This window comes from Siphateles boraxobius, unplaced genomic scaffold, assembly GCF_051911475.1.
Source record: "Siphateles boraxobius isolate OS27281-9 unplaced genomic scaffold, OSU_SipBor_1 151, whole genome shotgun sequence".
Classification (NCBI taxonomy): Eukaryota; Metazoa; Chordata; class Actinopteri; order Cypriniformes; family Leuciscidae; genus Siphateles; species Siphateles boraxobius.
The window spans coordinates 27,501-47,500 of record NW_027508757.1 but is presented as its reverse complement, the minus strand read 5'-3'; the positions used below and the strand labels follow the sequence as shown (position 1 = coordinate 47,500).

At 44.3% G+C, this 20,000-nt stretch overlaps 1 protein-coding gene across 4 annotated transcripts in view; it reads right to left on the bottom strand.

Moving 5' to 3' along the window:
• ctbp2l (C-terminal binding protein 2, like) overlaps positions 1-20,000 on the bottom strand; it is a 45,033-nt gene that overhangs the window by 23,726 nt on the left and 1,307 nt on the right. For 2 of the 4 annotated variants that reach the window (XR_013204024.1, XM_077230811.1), the window contains exon 1: positions 11,479-12,963. The exons of 1 other annotated variant lie outside the window; for it this stretch is intronic. Coding sequence is in view for 2 of the 3 variants with exons in the window: in XM_077230811.1 (XP_077086926.1) it covers positions 11,479-12,853 (1,375 nt within the window). In the remaining variant the exon portion in view is untranslated. Of the gene's footprint in view, positions 1-8,881; positions 8,937-8,970; positions 9,025-11,478; positions 12,964-20,000 lie in introns of those variants that run through there. One more of the 4 variants, XM_077230813.1, reaches the window with a different exon arrangement.

Sequence of the window (20,000 nt, the reverse complement as noted above, 5' to 3'; positions counted from 1 at the left end):
AATGTCAATAATTCTGTTCCATTGCAATCTGTAATTTTTAAATATAAATGATAAATAATAACTGCAGTGAATGTAAAACAACAACAAAATATCTCAGGGTTGTCTGTTATTATCTCAACTAAAGAGGTCCAAAACGTGTCGCATTATATTTAAATATAAAATAATTATAATAATATTAATAAAAATAATGTGTTTTTTATTTATATAGTGCACACAATTTGGCAATTTGGATATAACAATGAATAAATAAATAAATAAATAAATACAAGTAGCTTGTGCCTGTACATAAACACAGTTACTCAAGTGTTTCACACACACACACACATCAACACAGGCGCCACATATGCGTTTCGTTATTCATTTATTTTTTTAACGCTATTTAAAACACGCAGCGTGTTCGTTCAGCTGCACACACACTCTCTCTCTCTCTCTCTCTCTCTCTCTCTCTCTCTCTCTCTCTCACACACACACACACACACACACAGCGTCTGTCTCCATGAAAACGAGATCAGAGAAGACGGCTGGCGAAATTCACAAGTTCACGAAAGGTTGGTATCTCGTGAACCTTTACACAATCACACATTAAAAAGTGCTATAAAAAATATTTATATTCTGAATACAATGTTGTCAGTGTGTAAATGTCGCAGAGCGACCCAGCAAACAAGCGATGCGCCTTCTTCAGAAAGTTAACTAGTCGCAGGTTTGCGGTAAAATGCAGTTTGGTTGTCGAGGTCAAAACACTATATGAACAGCTGTGAATCAAATAAACTTATTATAAATATTGTTATGTCATTTCTTTTACTCCTACACTGAATGTTTGCTGCTTCAATACAGATGAGTATTGAAAAGTATTTTCCGCGACTGAGAGAGACACGTGCAAAATCACGTGCTCGGACTAAAGTTGCAGACTTTGCAGCAAGTTTAGGCTGTTTATACTCAATTTAGTACAGGGTGTGAAGTTTGTATAGAAGGTGTGTAGATTTTGGGTTGGGCATGTGGATTTTGTTAAGTCTGTGTAACGAATTATTAACGAAGGAATTATTTTGATTACTTATTTTTTTTACTTCCGGGACCAACAAAACTTTACATGTCTGATGTCATTTTAAAAAAAGTTACATTTATAATTTACGAAACACAAATAAACAAACTTTTCATTTTCAACACTTCAACTTGTTCTATTTCAGCATTTCAATCCCAACAAACTTCCGCCAGTAAGAGGATCAGATTGTAAAGTGTGTTTGTGTGTCTTTAATCACAATAAATAACAATTGATTTTATACGTTGTCTCATTTACGTAACATTTGGGGTCACTGTATACGAGAAAGAAAAAGCTTGTTTCTGTCAGGGAATAATTATTAAAAAAGGATCACACAGTTCTGAGTGAAAAAAACACAAATGTGCGATAAAAAGTCGGAATTAACTTTTTATTTTTATTTTTTTTCTGTGGTGGAAACACTTCTGTAAAAATAAAACAGATGAAGATATCGGTTACCTAACGTAACCCCGGTTCTCTCTAGAAGAGGGAACGAGTATTGCGTAAGTTAGCTTACGCTACGGGAAAGATTCATCTTCTCGAGACATTGAAGCCAAAAAATGATCCTTAATTTTTGTATCCATTGTCAACGCAGTGCAGCAGCTAGCAGACCTAGAGCAAGCTGTCTAGCGTGCTCATAGGCGGCCCTGCGGGAACTGCAGCAGCCTACCACTGAGCCCGACGTGACGTCACGTCCAATGAAGGGCGCTCGCACCTTCACAGTGTCAAAGTCCGCCAGAATGGGCATGGCGTAGCGTTTATAAGCAGGGCTCGTAGGCTTTATTCTCTGGTTTTCATCTACTGAAGCGAAAAACGCTCGTGGCGCAAGCACGGCAGGTTACGCAATACTCGTTCCCTCTTCTAGAGAGGTTACGTTAGGTAACCGATACGTTCTCTTACGAGAGGTTCTCTCGTATTGCATAAGTTAGCTTACGCTACGGGAACCCTTTGTCAACGCCGTGCGCACCAAGCATCCACAATGAGTCCCAGGGCTTTCCAGGGAACCCAAAAAAGTGGGAAATAAGGTGGCCAGCAATGCGGGCAAGCACTTGTACATAAGCACTCATAAGCATATAGCACATACCCAATAGTGCAGCTCAACCAGAAGAGCTAGTGTACGTGAGAGTAGCCTGCGCACGAAAATCTGTGGACAGAACGTACATCTCACTTAAACTGACAGAAGTTTTGCCTGCAGAGCGGGAACTTCTAGGTTATAAAACCTGACAAAGGTGGACAGGGAGGCCCAGCCCGCCACCACACATATGTCGTGAATAGAAATTCCGCTGGACCATGCCCACGAAGAGGCCATGCCTCTGGTGGAATGAGCCCTGATGCCCAGGGGGTATTGCAGACCTGTCGAAGCGTTATAGTGTCCAAAATCCATCTGGATAGGCTTTGTTTCGAGGTGCCCCACCAACGAAACGAAAAGCTGCTCCGAGCACCTGAAAGGGGCGGAGCGCGCAGTGTAAATCCTCAGTGCCCTGAATGGGCAGAGGAGATTAACGTCGCTCTCATTATCGGATGAAGGCAGAGCCGATAGAGAAATTACCTGCGCTCTGAATGGAGTGCCAATCACTTTAGGAACATAACCGTGTCTAGGTTTGAGGATGACTTTTGAGTCATTTGGCCCGAACTCGAGACACGCGGCGCTGACAGACAGTGCGTGTAAGTCCCCCACACGTTTCACTGATGACAGTGCTGTCAGGAAAACGGTTTTGAGTTATAGGTACTTTAACTCCACGGAGTCCAGTGTTTCAAAGGGGAAAGCTTTCAGGGCCTCGAGGACCAATGAAAGATCCCACATAGGAACCGACAGGGGGCGCGGAGGGTTCATCCTTCTGGCTCCTCTGAGGAAGCGGATGACAAGCTCATTTTTCCCTAGCAACCGGCCTCGCGTCGACTCAGCGAACGCTGCAACAGCCACCACATAGACTTTGAGCGTGGATGGGGACCTCCCCTTATCCAACAGCTCTTGTTGGAACTGAGCAGCCGCAAGACCCCACACGTCCGTGGGTCCAGGTTTTTGTCAGTGCACCATTTGGAGAACACTGACCATTTAGACACGTAACGCTTTCTAGTAGAGGGAGCTCTAGACTGCGTGATCTTGTTCATCACTCCTTCTAGCAGGGCAACGTTACCCGTTGATTACCCATGCGTGCAGAGACCAGCGCTCTGGATGGGGATGCCAGATCGAGCCGCGAGCTTGTGAGAGGAGATCCGTTCTCACCGGAATTGGCCACGGGGCTGTCAGTGACAGCCGCGTCAGCTCCGGGAACCAAATCTGATTCTCTCAACGTGGGGCTATGAGGAGGACTGAGTGGCGCGTTTCCCTGATCCTCTTGATTACCTGCGGTAGCAGAGAGATCGGAGGGAAGGCATACAGAGGGCGGCTGGGCCAGACTTGGGCCTGCGCGTCCTCGTTCTTCGAAAAGAACATTGGGCAGTGAGCGTTGTCTTTTGACGCAAATAGGTCGACTTCCGCTTTGCCGAACAGGTGGCCATAATTTCTGGACCGTTTGGGGGGGCAGGCACCATTCCCCTGGGGCAACGTTGTCCCTGGATAGTTTGTCTGGGCCGTCATTCAGGTGGCCTGGCACATGTGCAGCTCTCAGCGAGTGCAGGTCTTGCTGAGACCACGTGAGGAAGCGCTCTGTCAGATCGCAGAGGTTCCTAGATCTGACGCCGCCCTGACGGTTCACGAAGGAAACCACTGACATGTTGTCTGATCAGACTAGAACATGGTGGTCCTGTATGAGCGGGAGGAAGCGCTTCAGCGCGTTCTCGACCGCTAACATTTCCAGACAGTTTATGTGAAGGAGCTTCTCCTGGTCTGACCAGAGGCCAAAGACCGGTCTGCCCTCGAAGTGCGCACCCCAACCTGAGTTGGACGCATCTGTCGAGATGAGCTTTCAGTACGAGACCGCTCCCATCATCACACCCCGCTGATACCAGCCTGCTGTTAACCAGGGCTGCAGAGCCGTAATACAGGTCTGAGTCACTCTGATTCGTTCGCAGCCAGCAGCCCAAGCTCGGCGAGACGCACAAGCATTGAGCCAGCGTTGAAGCGGGCGCATGCGCAGTAAGCCCAGCTGAGGCCATACAGCCCAGCATCCTCTGGAATGTCTTCAGAGGAATGATGCTGCCCTTCTGGAAAGACGCGGCTAGATGTCAAACACGGCGCGCGCGCTGTGTCGATAAACGAGCCGTCATGGCCACAGAGTCCAGTTCTATTCCTAGAAAGGAAATTGACTGACTGGGCAGTAATGAGCTCTTGGTCCAGTTGACCGTGAGACCCAAGCTCTCCATGTGACTGAGGAGCACATTTCTGTGAGATAGCAGTTCTGTTTCTGACTGTGCCAAATCAGCCAGTCATCCAGATAGTTCATAATTCGCAAACCCTGATTTCTCAAGGGGGCGAGAGCTGCGTCCATGCACTTGGTAAATGTACGGGGTGCCAGGGACATGCCGAACGGCAGGACGGAGTATTGATAAACCTGACCGTCGAAGATCGAGAGAAATAAACCAGTCCCACAGGCGAACGTGCGCAAGGATTTTTCTGGTTGTAAACACTTTGAACGGTCTTTTCATAAGCACCTCGTTCAAACATCTCAGATCTAAGATGGGTCTGAGGGCTCCGTCCTTCTTGCGTACGAGAAAATAAAGGCTATAGAAGCCTGACTCGCTCAGAGAAGGCAGTACCAATTCTATGGCCCCTTTGCACAGCAGCTTCGCTATGTCTGCGCGAAGTAGATGTGTTACTTCTGCATTCACAGTTGTCGCGGTCCGTGCTTAAAGCGCGGAGGACGGTGAGCAAACTGTAGCGAATAGCTGTGCCTTATTGTGCTCAGCACCCATTCTGAAACCCCTGGAATGGCTTCCCATGCTTTTATATATGTAGCTAGGGGGCGAATGGTCTCCAGGTTCTGATCGCCGCGCTCTGCGGGGTCGAGAACTGAACCGGATGTGTGGGCAAGGCGCGCGCACCCTCGGTGCTTGCAAGCGGCAGCTCGCTGACAGCCGTGACAGGCTGGTACATAAGAGGCGTCCCGATTTCCATGAATGGGAAGCGCCCTTTATCACTTTATCACTTTGTGATGCATGAGCGGAGCCTTGGGCAGAGTGTTTATTAGTAAGCGTGAGCACTTTTGTGCGGGCACAAGACTTACACATAACTTTGACGTCCCGATCGCTTTGGATGGGGAGCGTTTTGACGCGCGCAAGGCGCTTTGGGCAAAGTGTTTATTAGTAACCGTGAAGGCTTGTGAGCGGCCACGAAACGTACATACATATTTGACGTCCAGATCGCTTGGATGGGGATCGTTTTATGATAACTCTGTGACGCGCGCTGCGCTTTGAGCAGAGTGTTCATAAGTAAGCGTGAGCAGGCACGAGACTTACAGTTATATGTGACGCCGTGATTGGTGGCATTTTGTGACAACTCTGGAATGCGCGGGCAGCGCTTGGGGAGAGATGTGTGTTAGTAAGCGTGAACGCTTGTGGGCGGGCACTGGACTTACGTTTATATTCTGACTGATATGAGTTTTAATGGCCGTGTGAAAGAGTGGGCAGAAAGTAGGGGTGGGCACGGACTCGTGGACACATTTCCTACGTTTAACACTTGAGCGGCTATTTACTGCTTTAAGGGAGTGGGCTCTTTGAGTGACACGGGAAGTGTTGTGCTTGTGTGTAAGGGTGAACACTGAGGTGTGGGCACCTTTTCTACACTAAAAACACCATCGACGAGAGCCGGATCTGAATACGGCAGCTCGCTGAGGGGAGCCGCATAATTTTTATCTGCTGCAGTAGCCGGGATCAAACACGGGTCTCTGGCGCGAAAGCTGTGGATTTCGCCACTGAGCCACAGGGGGGAATGACAAAAGCTTCAGTTAGCGCGAGCAGATAAAGAGAGCGTCATCACAGTTTCTGTGTGTCGGCGTTTGTTTGCAGGCGTGCGTGTTATATAACAGGCTCATGCTGCAAGGGGCAGTCATGGCCTAATGGTAGCAAGGAATATGACTGAGGTGTCCTTTGGCAAGGCACCTAACCCCAATCGCTCCCCGGGCGCCACTCAAGGCTGCCCGCTGCTCCGGGTGTGTGTATCCACGTTTGCAGTGTGTGTGTGTTCACTACTCACTACTCTGCTACTAATGTGTGTGCACTTACTTGGATGGGTTAAATGCAGAGGTCAAATTCCAAGTATGGGTTACCATACTGGGCAATCACGTGTCACTTTCACTTTTTTCAATATTGACATTACCAGCCGCTCAAATTAAGAGGAGCTGAGAAATGTTTGAGAAATGGGGGATAGTCTGACCTCGGCGGGACTAAAACACACTCTTTCCTCATTTCGGCGGTGATGCATGCGCACGGGGCGCCCGGGAGGGCGCGTTCGCTTTCTGTACGTAAGAAAGCTGGCCGCGATTCCAGAACTTCATAAAAATTTTATCCGCTGCAAGAGCCGGGAATGAACACGGGGCTCTGGCGCAAAAGCTGTGGGTTTAGCCACTGAGCCACAGGGGGAAACCACATCAGTTTCAGTTAGCGTGAGCAGATAAAGAGAGCGTCATCACAGTTCCTGTGTGTCGGCGTTTGTTTGCAGGCGTGTGTGTTATATAACAGGCTCATGCTGCAATATTGACATTACCAGCCGCTTGAATTAAGAGGAGCTGAGAAATGTTTGAGAAATGGGGGATAGTCCGGCCTCGGCGGGACTAACACACTCTTTCCTTATTTCGCCGGTGACACATGCGGGATGGGATAGCTTTCTTGTAACGTAAAGAAAGCTAGCCGCGGTTAGAACAGCTGTCAGCGGCGCGTCCTCATCCATATCAAGCGCCTCGTCCCCTGAGGCGGGGGCAGCGCGGGCGGGAGCCGGCGGCTGCTCGTCCGGGAGGGGGGTGGAGAGATAGACGCTCGAGGGAGTCATTCCGGTGAGCATTTGCATCAGAAACGACGGCAGTGCGGCTCGTGAGCGGCAGCTGCGCGTCTGTGAGGGGAGGCGGGAAAAGCGAGAGCGAGGCTCGAGGGAGGGAGTCCGGCGAGCGCGTCGCTGTGGCCACCGGCTCCGGCGGCCTTTGAGAACGGCGCATCTTTGCGCGGTCCTGCAAAGGACGGAGTGACAGCTTGAGGGTTGAACACTTCGAGCCGAGCCCGCAGGGTCGACATCGGAAGTGCGTCGCTGAGCTCACATACCCCCGAGAGGGCAGAGCTGCGTGTTCCTGGCCCAGGCAGAGAGCGCAGATCAAATGGTGGTCTCCGTCGCTGAGCGGGGCTCTACACAAGCCGCAGGAATTGCGAGGCATCTTGAAAAAGACGCTCACTTCTCTTTTAGACAGTAAGTTTTGCAAGAAAGGATACGTCGCCGGATAGCGTAGCTCGCACGGATGGCTGAAGGTGGCGAAGACGGCCGGCTTCTTCAGGCGCAGTCCTAAGCTGGCTTGACGCTTCCTCGACGGCGGCGGCTTCTCTCTAGATCCAGCGATGCGGAGAGCTTCGCTGAAGAGATGAAATTCAGAGAATACAGCCTACGAGCCCTGCTTATAAACGCTAAGCCATGCCTAAGGGCTTTGACACTGTGAGGCCGCGAGCGCCCTTCATTGGACGTGACGTCACGTCGGGCTCAGTGGTAGGCTGCTGCAGTTCGCGCAGGGCAGCCTATGAGGACGCTAGACAGCCTGCTCTAGGTCTGCTAGCTACTGCACTGCGTTGACAATGGATACAAAAATTAAGAATAATTTTTTGGCTTCAATATCTCGAGAAGATGAATCTTTCCCGTAGCGTAAGCTAACTTACGCAATACGAGAGAACCTCTCGTAAGAGAACTGATAGATGCAAAAAAAAAAGAAAAAAATTGAAAACAAAGAGTGTGACACACGGTGTGTGCGGATATACAATATCCAGGAGCCGTTCCATTTACAATCCATGAATTATTCACACTGACCATCCAGAGACGCACGTTTCATTACCTAACTCAACACTGACGCTACACAAACACTACACACGCTGCAGAAATCATCATTAAATGCTATAAAATGTGTTTAAATGATGCAAACGATTGTCTTTCACAAACAAATAATGATCTGTTAGATCGAGTATTGAGGAATCCTGTTTGATCTAAACTTAGGATTACATAACCACACACACACTTACACACACACACACGCGCACGCACACACTCACACTCACATTAAAACACTGTAAAAAATGATTTTATGGCAAAGTAAATAAATTAATTAAATTATATACTCAATTTTTACTTGTAAATATTAGACATCCAACAGACAAGTAAATTTGACTTCTGAAAAAAATTACTCTATATAATTTAACAGGCCAAGTTATATATACTTATTTACTTTGTTAATTTTACTAGGCTTAGTTAAGTAGATTTACTTAATTTCCATAAATGTGAAATTTACTTGAAAATTATTCGTGCAGAAACTTGCCAAATAAAAATTGAGTAAATTCTACTTATTGCTTTTCTCAGTGTAACACACACACACTTACTTTCTCTCACATTCACACACTTACTTTCTCTCACATTCACACACACACACACACACACACACACACACACACACACACACACACACACACACACACACACACACACACACACACACACACACACACACACACACACACACGTCTTTAATCTGTTTGTCTTTCTACAGGACATGTGCTGCACATAAACAGACTCATCCTGCTGCACGCATAAGCTAATTAACTCTTCACTACCCATAATGCACTGCGGCCACAGGTGTTCTCAGCGTAAACAGGTTCAAGTCACAGCGAGTCACGTGTCCCACACACAAACACACACACACACACACACACACACGTGTCACTGACCTGTGGCGGGATCCATCCGGGCGATTGGTCAGTGAGTGTATGTGTGTCTGCAGGTGTGTATGTGTGTGTGTGTCGGTGTGTGTGTGCAGGTGTGTGTGTGTCTGCAGGTGTGTGTGTGTCTGTGTGTTTGCCGGTGATCTGCAGACGCTGCTCTGTTTAACGCCACCGTTAATAAACTACTTATGAAACCAACCAACCGAGAGAGTATAAGAGTAGCGACAGGCATCGCAGAGCACCTCCCACTCAACACACACACACACACGCACACACACACGCACACACACATGCTGACTTTTATAAAATGTGTTTGTTAACATGCATTATTTATGATGCACACAAATCTATGGGAGTTTCAGAACTGTCTATTTTGTTAACCTTTTTACAACATAGTTTGAAGCGACAACTAACATTATTTGTTTCAACCGCATTTCAACACTGAAGGTCAGTCAGAACTCACACACACACACACACACGCACACACACACACACACACACACACACACACACCAGTGTGTTGAACACAGACAACCTTCAGCCTAACAAAAGAGTGCCGTTTAAGACCTTCAAAGAAACTTCATGAATCATCAGTTTATCATCAGTTTTTTCGTGAACAATCTCCAGCATTTCACTTGAAAATTCTTGCCCTGAAAAGTCAATTGAGTTTTCTGGAGTCCCGCAGTGTGTGTGTGTCGAGAGACTAACACGCTTTCAGAGGACCGTGTCTCTGCATATCCTATTAACACTAATGAGATTTCAGGCTCTAAGACTCTGATTAGGCCTGCAGTGAGGTCAGCTGAAACTGTAAAACACACGCACACACACACACACACACACACACACACACACACACACACACACACACACACACACACGCGCGTACACACATACACGTACACACACGCGTACACACACACGCACACACACACGCACACACACACGCACACACACACACACACACACACACGCGCGTACACACATACACACACATACACGCGCACACACATACACACGCGTACACACACTAACACACACTTAAATGAAAACACTATGGTTCTTGTATGAAGCATAATGCATAATCATGGATCCAAAAGGGCTTACTATGTGTGACATTGTTGCAAGTTTTTGCTCAAAACAAAAAAAGGCCCAGGTGTAAATAATTCCTCAAACATCATATATCAGATCTGATAGCATTCTCCTAAACATTATGGGATAACTGATTCATGTTGATCACTTGTGCTTCATGAAAAAGATTGAATACGTAATATAAATGTAGGCTTATAACTAACAGAGAATGCGACTCTCCTTTTCTTCTTAAAATTATAAAACACACAAATGCATGGATAAAAACACACAGTGAGCAACAAACACACACACACACACACACGCTCAAGGTCAGTCAAAAACGTTCTGTATTCCTTAAGCTGCTGCAAAGTTTCCGACATGTATATGGAGTCTATTCAAGTCATCCAGGGAGTTCATCTGGGATCACAAACACTGAATCTCACTAGAAAGCGCATATAAATAGTCTCCAGATCTAAAAACAGAGTTCTTATCCAAATCTGCTTTACACATCCAATATCTACTGCTGGAAACTGTACATTTCAGAAAGCATTTCGCATTTACTCTCTACATCATCCATGCTGTAAATACAACGAAAGAGAGCTGGAGATCTGACAACAACAAGAGACATCCAATATATATTCAAATGCACATATAGACTAAACACGTAATATGCATGTGCACGCCGTCATCGTTTTTCACAGATTCACGTTTTTGAAGTTTACACAGAGCTGATAACATTGTTAACTTTTTTTTTTAAAACTTGCACCTTAGTTAAAAGTTTGCGCTCTTGAGCACCAAACACTGTTATCGTGCAAATGTCGTGTAAGTTCTAATGATCTTTGCAACGGAAGTGAATCAATCAAAAACTAACTTTAGCTGGACAATAACTTTATTCTAGAGCCGCTGTAAAGCCTAAACAATCTCGGTTTCACTTTATTTTGATGATCCTTTAACAAATTCTGTTGAATATAAGTAAAGTTGCACCAACTCTCATTAGAGTATTAGTAGAGTATTAGTAGACCGGTAGGGTTAGAATAAGTTGACATGTAGTTACTTATAGTCAGTGTAAAGTCTGTTAGGGAGCATTAAAATAAAAAGTTAGCAGATATTACACACTCTAATGACAGCTAGTTGACATGTAGTTGCAAAGTTACTTATGAACCATCAAAATAAGGTGTTACCACAATCTCTGTTACTTTTATTTCCTATCATCACTATAAAGCTGCTTTGAAATGATCTATATTGTTAAAAAAAGCTATATAAATGAAGGTGACTCGACTTGACAAAAGAATAAACAACACATGGATATAAACAAACACAAACGCATGAAGGTGAAATTAACTCTCAGAAAAATAGGTACAAAAGCTGTCACTGTGGCGGTACCTTTTCAAAAGGTAATCCTTTGTACCTAAAGAGTGCATATTAGTACCTAAAGTGTACATATTAGAACCCTTTTGAAGGATACTGTCCCAGTGACAGCTTTTGTACCTTTTTTTCTGAGAGAGAAATGAAGGGACTAGACAGAAAATCATTACTTGTGTCGGGAGAAGCCATGGTGGATACGATGACGGGCGGTCCGGTTCGGCGGGTCAGTTTGTTATTGGGATTAACGGATTGATGCTGGTGGGAAGAAGACGCCGGAAGAACGCTATTCTCCACCGGAGCGACTCCTTTCCGCATTAACTGAGGACTGTGATGAGGACTGAGAGCCGGAGAGAGAGGAAGATTCGGTGGGCGTTTCATCAGCTCCATGGGAGAGAACGAGCTTGAGAAGGTTTTGGGAGCCATTCCCGGGGCGTTGGGATTCTGTTGTTGAGCGGGAAGAGCCGACATGGCCAGACCGGTGTGAGCGTTATACATGGATAGCGGTCGGGATTGAGGATGAGAAGCGGTGAATCCTCCCGGACTGATCGGGAGACCTCCCATTGTCCGACCGGTTTGATATGTTGAGGTTTCGAGGAGATGTTGAGATGGAGCGCTGCTCGGTCGACGTCCTAAAAACTCTCCCATTCTGGGAGAAACGGATTGCATTGCGTTGGGAGGTTGTTGGATGAGATGGGAATCCATGTTGAGCGCTTGAGGTTGCATGTAAAGATCACTTCGATGGCTGAAGCTGTTGGATCGACCTCGGATGGATGTCGTTCCGGCCGCTCCCGACTTAAAATTGATTACTAAGCGAGACAACACACGTGCTTGTCCCAGATTGGGAGCCACGGAGCGGATATCGTGATCTTCCATCATTGTGAGCATTGAGGTCGAGTCAAAACCATGCTGGAGGAGAAGAGTTATCGTGCTTTCCGATAGACCCTCCGAACGGAGGAGAGAGAGAAACCCCGGATCCACGTTTCGCTTCGGGTCGGATGCCGACGGATGATTCCCGGTCGAAAGCGGAGTCGGGGCGGGAGGCAACATCGAGGATCCCGGATCGTACGCAGGATCGTAAGGCATTCTTTGGGAAGCTACAGAACCGTACGCCTGTGTTCCTCGAGGAAGATTCCCATCCATGGGATCCACAACTATACAAGTGGACGACTCCACGGGGAAACCGTTCACCTCACCGTAAACGTGTTCGGACGGATACCTGGAGTCGATCCCGAAGCAAGCGGGAGAAGCGGCTCTGCTGCGGATACGCTGAGTGTCTGGGATCATCTTGATGGAGAGAGAATCCCTGTACAAGTGGCTGATCTCATGAGCCGAGGGCGGGGGAGGGGGACCGGGAGTATTCGCTCTAGCCTGTCCTTGATCCCAGGCGCTCCTGACCCCTCCTGCCAGGCCATAATGCGAGCCTGATCTGCTCAACATGTGTTGGTTTCCCTTGTAAAAGCCTTGCAGATCTTCCGGAGGTTGTGCTGATAACGCGATATCAAACGGGTAATAATCCGGTGGAGGAACGGTTCCTCGGACAGCCATGAAGATTCACACACGTTATTCGTTTTTAGCGGAGGCGAGCCATTAGGAAAAAGAGTAACTGTGGAGTTTAAGCACAATTTAATCGTACGGCTCCGACTAAAAGCCAAATGCAAGTGAGGATAGAGGAGCGGATGCTTGTGAGATGGGGAAAAAAGCCGGTGTTTAGTTTCACTTCTCATGTTTCCCGGTGGAGGTGTGTGTGAGGGAAGGTAATATTTCACCCGATCACCAGCACACATTTCTTTTTTGCCTGACTTGAGGTCATGCTATCATGTGACCGGCAGGTAATCGCTGAATAATTCAGCTCTGGAAACATAAGCAAGTCAGACAGAAGAAGAATAGGACAACACGAGAGCTCAGTAACACACACTCACCAAACCAAACACACATCTACACACAAGATGGATTCGGGATGCTCACACTCTTATGAAAAGAAAATATATTCACCTATATATGAATGATCAATAGTTAAACAGTATATTTGAAAATATACAGAATAATATAACAATATATTGAATAATATATAAGGAATTGCTGCTTTTCGTATACTGAAAAATGTGACGATATATTTACTAATATATCATAATGCATGTAGTTTTATATTTAGTAATACTCTTCATAATATATAGATGAATATGTGATCAGATGTGGTACTGCATGTTTAATATATTGCAGATATATTTACTCACGAAGCATAAACACACATATATAGAGAGAAATATATAATGTAATATATTTCTTATATTTTTAAATTACTAACGTTATGAATGTTTCATATTTTCAAGCTAGTTAACAAAAGCACACCTCCATGTACTAAAGTATTCAGTCAAAAGACTATCACTGTGTTGAGAAGAGCACAGACATTACTTTTATAATATGTGTCACGATTCACACGGGTATATCTGTGGCAATATCCAACAGTACATCGTATGGGTCAAAATTATCAATTTTTCTTTTATGCCAAAAATCATTAGGATATTAAGATCATGTTCCATGAAGATATTTTATAAATTTCCTACCATAAATATATAAAAGATTTATTTCTGTGAGTGGATGCAGCATAATCACGAACATAAATGCACAGCTTTAAAGGAGATTTTCTCAATGTTTACATGTTTTTGCACACTCAGATTCCAGATTTTCAATAGTTGTATCTCGTCCAAATATTGTCAAAAACTATACATCAATAAAAAGCTTATGTATTCATCTTTCAGATGATGTATACATCTCAATTTCATAAATTTGACCCATGTGACTGGTTTTGTGGTCCAGGGTCACATATTATAGTCTTAATTATATTCGGCCAATCATCAACGGAACCACAGGCTCTTCAGCACAACGACCCCAAAAACTCACACACACCAGAAAACCTTTTAAATCCCCAAATAGTAGAACATTAAACACTAACAGATCTCCTCCTGTATTAATATTGAGCAAAACACATTAAATAACACTTAATTTTAACCTTTACTCTCCTTTAACAGTCAGAAGCAAAGCATGCTGGGAACTAGAAATCAGTTGTAACTCATTCCGTGAATGTGTGTGTATATATATATATATGTGTGTGTGAACATACATTTATATGGGACCATGTATGTGCAATATATGTACACAATAAAGCATACAACTTTTTGAATATTACATGTAATGCTATTTTTGTCTTCATTTATAAATATTTTATGTGTATTGATAATATATAGCCATACATGGTCAATGCATTTATTGCCGTATATTGAAAATATAAGCACTAGTTTCCCATTTATGGAAATGTACATGTAATATATTGCATTATATTTTTGCTGTATATTCCCATATATTTGGGAATACATTTGGAGACACATATAAAGGTGCAAAAAAAGACAAAAACAGAAGGACAATGCATTTAGCTCATGCTAATCCAGGTTTATCTTTATCTACCCAAGCAATGAGAGATTAGTCCAAATTACAACAACTTAATACCAATGTCCCATGATGACACACACACACACACACACTGTCATCTCATCCTGTGTCTGCAGAACATGACAACACACAGATACAGCAGAAACCTGCATCTCGTCTTCAGTGTAATCCTCACACACAGATCTTCAGAACACACACTTCACTCAGAAACGACTCATGAATAATCATGATGATGCGTTCGACCCAACATGGACCGGTCAGACTCATATTCGGCTATTTTCTTTGTATTCATGCTATGCATTTATTTAATCCATTTCAATGGTCCAATATAGGTTGCATAACCAATTTTTTTTGGGAAAGTACTGGTATCGCAAATGCACCCGTTTTTATTTGTATTTTAATAAGCAATATGCCAATAATTAACAAGCTTTTAATTAACGATATGGTTTGGCGTTTATTACATTTCTATGTTATTTGATGGTATTTGTACGGCTGTTGTTTTATTTGTTTTGATATTATTATTATTTATTTTATTTGTATTATTATAATAAATTTTTTACTGTAAAGCACTTTGTGACCTTTCCTTGTCTGTTAATGGTGCTTTAGAAATAAACTTTACTTACTTATATTTTACTTGTTTACAGAAACCTCAAAATAATTAATTTTTACCACTTGAAACGGATTAACCGTTTATCTGCATAAGATTAACATGTAAGAGCCGGATTTAAAGCTCATAAACACATAATATTCCATTATAAAGGCCAAATTACTGTTGTTTATAGTAACTAATGGACTATATAACTTTATAAGGAAGAATTGTTTATTCCAATTGTTATTATTAATTGTAACCAAGTATTGAAAATGTGTCTTTTTCCCTTAAGGGCGATGCAAGGCACAACGTGAGGTGTAAAATAACTCGATGACAGATGAGTGTGTGTGCGTGCGTGCCTGTGAGAGAGAGAGAGAGTGTGTGAGTATGTGAGTGAGTGAATGAGTGTGTGTGTGTGTGTGTGTGTTTGTGTGAGAAAGAGTGTGTGCGTGCGTGTGAGTGAAGTGAGTGTAACGCTGACGGCACACGAGACTCTCTCTGGCCTGTAGTTCACTCGTTCTCTGCATGAACACACACACACACACACACTGACGGTCAGTTCACCAGAGTCATGACAATATTCACAATCCTTCCAGAGTCCGGAGGAATCTGCAGTAACAGACACGAACTCTTCTGACAACACAGCTGATCCTACAGGCTTGAAACACACACATGCAGACAACTATATAAAAACGCATCGCCAGTGAGTGCGAGTGTGAGTTCATATAAACCAAATTTTATGTCTGAAATCAGAATATCTTATTTTTAATTAAAGCATTAGCTAAGACTTTTCCAGCAATCACACAATAAAACCATCCAAAAAATCCCCAAGAATTAAAGTGATGGAGGTGTGTGTGCGTGCGTGTGTGTGTGTGAGAGAGAGTGTGTGTGCGTGCTTGCGTGTGTGTACGAGTGAGTGAATTAGTGAGTGAGTGTGTGTGTCTGTGTGAGAAAGAGTGTGTACGTGCGTGCGTGTTTGTGTGAGTGTGTGTGAGTGAGTGAATGTGTGTTTGTGTGAGAAAGAGTGTGTGTGCGTGCGTGTGTGAGTGAAGTAAGTCAATGTGTGTGTGTGTGCGAGAGAGAGAGTGTGCGTGCGTGTGTGTGAGACAGAGAGAGTGTGTGTGCGTGCATGCGTGTGTGTGTACGAGTGAGTGAATGAGTGAGTGTGTGTGTTTGTGTGAGAAAGAGTGTGTACGTGCGTGTGTGTGAGTGTATGTGTGTGTGTGTGTGTGAGTGTGAGAGAGTGTGTGTGTGTGTGCGTGTGTGTGTGTGTGAGTTTGTGTGTGTGAGTGTGAGAGAGTGTGTGTGTGTGTGTGTGTGTGTGCGTGTGTGTGTGTAAGTAAGTGAGCGAGTGAGTGAGTGAGTGAGTGAGAGTGTGTACGTGCGTGTGTGTTTGTGTGTGTGAGTGTATGTGTGTGTGTGAGAGAGTGTGTGTGTGTGTGCGTGTGTGTGTGTGTGAGTGTGAGAGAGTGTGTGTGTGTGTGCGTGTGTGTGTGTAATTAAGTAAGTGAGCGAGTGAGTGAGTGAGTGTGTATGTGTGTGTGTTCTTATGATAAAAAAACACATTGCGAAAAAATGAAACAAACTGCCAGTAGGTGGCGGCAAATCCTCGTCTTCACGAGTAAGTCGTTCATCAACTCTTTTTCTTCTGTTTAAAGGTCCCGTTTACAGTGTGCAATATAACATGTGTTCATATTTCGCGTGTAAAAAAACACAGTATTTTGCACACAATTTACTTATCTGTATACAGCTGTTTTCACTGTCCAAAAAACGGGCCGATGACTTCCTTGTTCTACGAAGTCCCTCCTTCAGAAATACGTAACGAGTTCTGATTGTGCCAGCGGTTCCTGTGTTGTGATTTGACAGCAGCTTATCGCACGTTGCCCGGAAAGGTCACGCCTTCTACAGTTACAATTTCGTACATGTGACTAGTGTAGCATAATCGCTTGGCAATGAATAGTAAACAAACATGGCTTTACTACAGTAAGTAACGTTACATAAACATAGAACAATGATTCGCGTTGCTGCAGCTAAACGACCATGCGGTTAAACAGTAAACATTAGATATAATCAACAAATAATTTAAACTGATGATTACAAACACCAACAGTAGATGGTGTCTGATTGAAATACTATTTAAAAGGTTTGTTGGATTAGTTTCAATTCCCATCTAGTTAACAAAGCTAAACAGCGTTGCACTTTGTGTAATAATAATAATAATACATTTTATTTAACAGTGCCTTTTTAAGCACTCAAGGTCGCTTTAGAAATAATAAAAACAGGTACAGGAAACAGCAAAGTATAAACAAACAATTATGAAAAAGGACAAGAACAGTGCATTTACAAATAAGCAAGCTGGAACAGGTGGGTTTTGAGTCTGGTTTTGAACAGAGGGAGAGAGTCGATACTGCGGAGGTCAGGTGGAAGTGAGTTCCAGAGCCGGGGAGCAGAGCGGCTAAAGGCTCTGCTCCCCATAGTGACAAGTCGAGCAGGGGGTACAGTGAGGTGAATAGAGGAGGAGGATCTGAGGAAGCGGGAGGAGGTGGGGGTGTGAAGGAGGGCAGATAGATATGGAGGAGCAAGGTTATGGATAGCTTTGAAAGTATGCAGAAGGATTTTAAATTGTATTCTGAATTGAACCGGGAGCCAATGGAGCTGCTGAAGGACTGGGGTTATGTGATGGAAAGAGGGGGTTCTGGTAATGACACGAGCTGCTGAATTCTGAAGAAGTTGGAGTTTATGGAGAGATTTCTGTGGGAGGCCAAAAAGAAGGGAGTTGCAATAATCAAGGCGGGAGGTGATGAGGCTGTTAATAAGGATGGAGGCAGTGTGAGTGGTAAGGAGGCGGTTAATGTTGCGTAGGTGGAAGTATGTAGACCGGGTAACATTATTTATGTGTGACTGAAAGGATAGGGAGGAATCAAGGATTACGCCCAGACTCTTGACCTGAGGGGAGGGGGAGACCAAGGAATTATCAATGGGTAGTGTGAAACTATTGATTTTGGAAAGGGTGGATTTGGTGGCTACGAGGAGCAGCTCAGATTTATCACTGTTAAGTTTAAGGAAGTTTGAGTTGAACCAGTCTTTAATTTCAAATAAGCAGTTGGTTAGGGACAGAGGGGGGAGCGAGGAAGTGGGTTTGCTAGATAAATAGAGCTGGGTGTCATCAGCGTAACAATGAAAATGAATATTGAATTTGCGGAAAATATTGCCAAGGGGCAATAGGTAGGTGATGAAAAGAAGGGGGCCAAGAACTGAACCTTGAGGGACACCAGTAGTGACAGGGGAAGGGTGGGATGTGAAAGATTTGAGTTGAATAAACTGAGTGCGGTCAAAAAGATATGAGCGGAACCAATCAAGAGGGGTGTGTGAGATGCCAAGAGAGGATAGTCTATTCAGAAGAATGGAGTGAGAAATGTTATCAAAGGCCGCATTAAGATCAAGGAGGATGAGGATAGTGATGAGTCCAGAATCAGCTGCAATGAGTAAATCATTGGTGATTTTTATTAGGGCAGTTTCAGTACTATGGGAGGGGCGAAAACCAGACTGGAAAGGTTCATAAAGACTGTTGAGGGTAAGAAAGGCGTGGAGTTGAACAGACACCATTTTTTCAAGTATTTTAGAGATAAAGGGAAGATTTGAGATGGGACGAAGATTTTTATAGTTAGTGGGATCTAAGCCAGGTTTTTTTTAGAATCGGGGAAACAGATGCAGTTTTGAAAGGTGAGGGAACAATATCAGAGGAAAGAGAGGAATGAATAATGGAAGTTATGAAAGGGAGGAGGGAAGTGAGGCAGGTTTTGACCAGAGCTGTGGGGAGGGGGTCAAGAGAACAGGTTGAAGACTTTGATTTACGGATGAGATCAGAGATTTCGGAGGAGGAGTGCAGTAGAAAGCAGCAAAAAGACTGACTATTGGGGAGGGGCAAACGGGGAGGGGAAGGCAAGGGGGTCGGATGTAATTGCAGGTGAACAGAGTCGATATTCTTATTAAAGAAGATAAGTAATGAATTACAAGTCTCACTTGAATACATGTGAGAGGGTAGGGAATCAGGGGGGTTAAAAATTGTATGCATTATTGAGAAGAGAGACCTGGAGTTTCCTTTGTTGGAGCAGATGAGATCAGAGTAGTAGTTTGACTTAGTTACGGCTATTGAGTTTGAGTAGTGAAGAAGATGAGTTTTGTGCATTTCTTTATGAATGGAAAGACCACTTTATGGAGGCGTTTAAGCTGGCGACCTTTGGCTTTCATGAGGCGAAGCTCTGGTGAGAACCATGGGGCGGAACGGGAAAAAGACACAGATCGGGTTTTGAGAGGGGCAAGGGAGTTGAGAATATTGCAAAGTCCAGAGTTATAATGGGCGACAAGGTGATCCGGAGAAGAAAGCTCAGGGAAAGGCAAATTGTCAATGTAGGAGGATAGGATGTCCGTTTAACCGTTTAGTTACAGAAACGGTTAAACGCACCAACTTAAATAATAAAATACACTTACCAGTTGTGGTCCATAAACAACGCCTTCTCCAGACAAAGAGGGAACTGCTCCATCTTTCAAGAACAATCTTTGTGCGAATCCGGCATTAAACTGATTGAGATTGAGATTGAGAAAGCTCTCCACGGCAAAATGTGCTGCACATAGTTTTAAATGAGGATTATATTT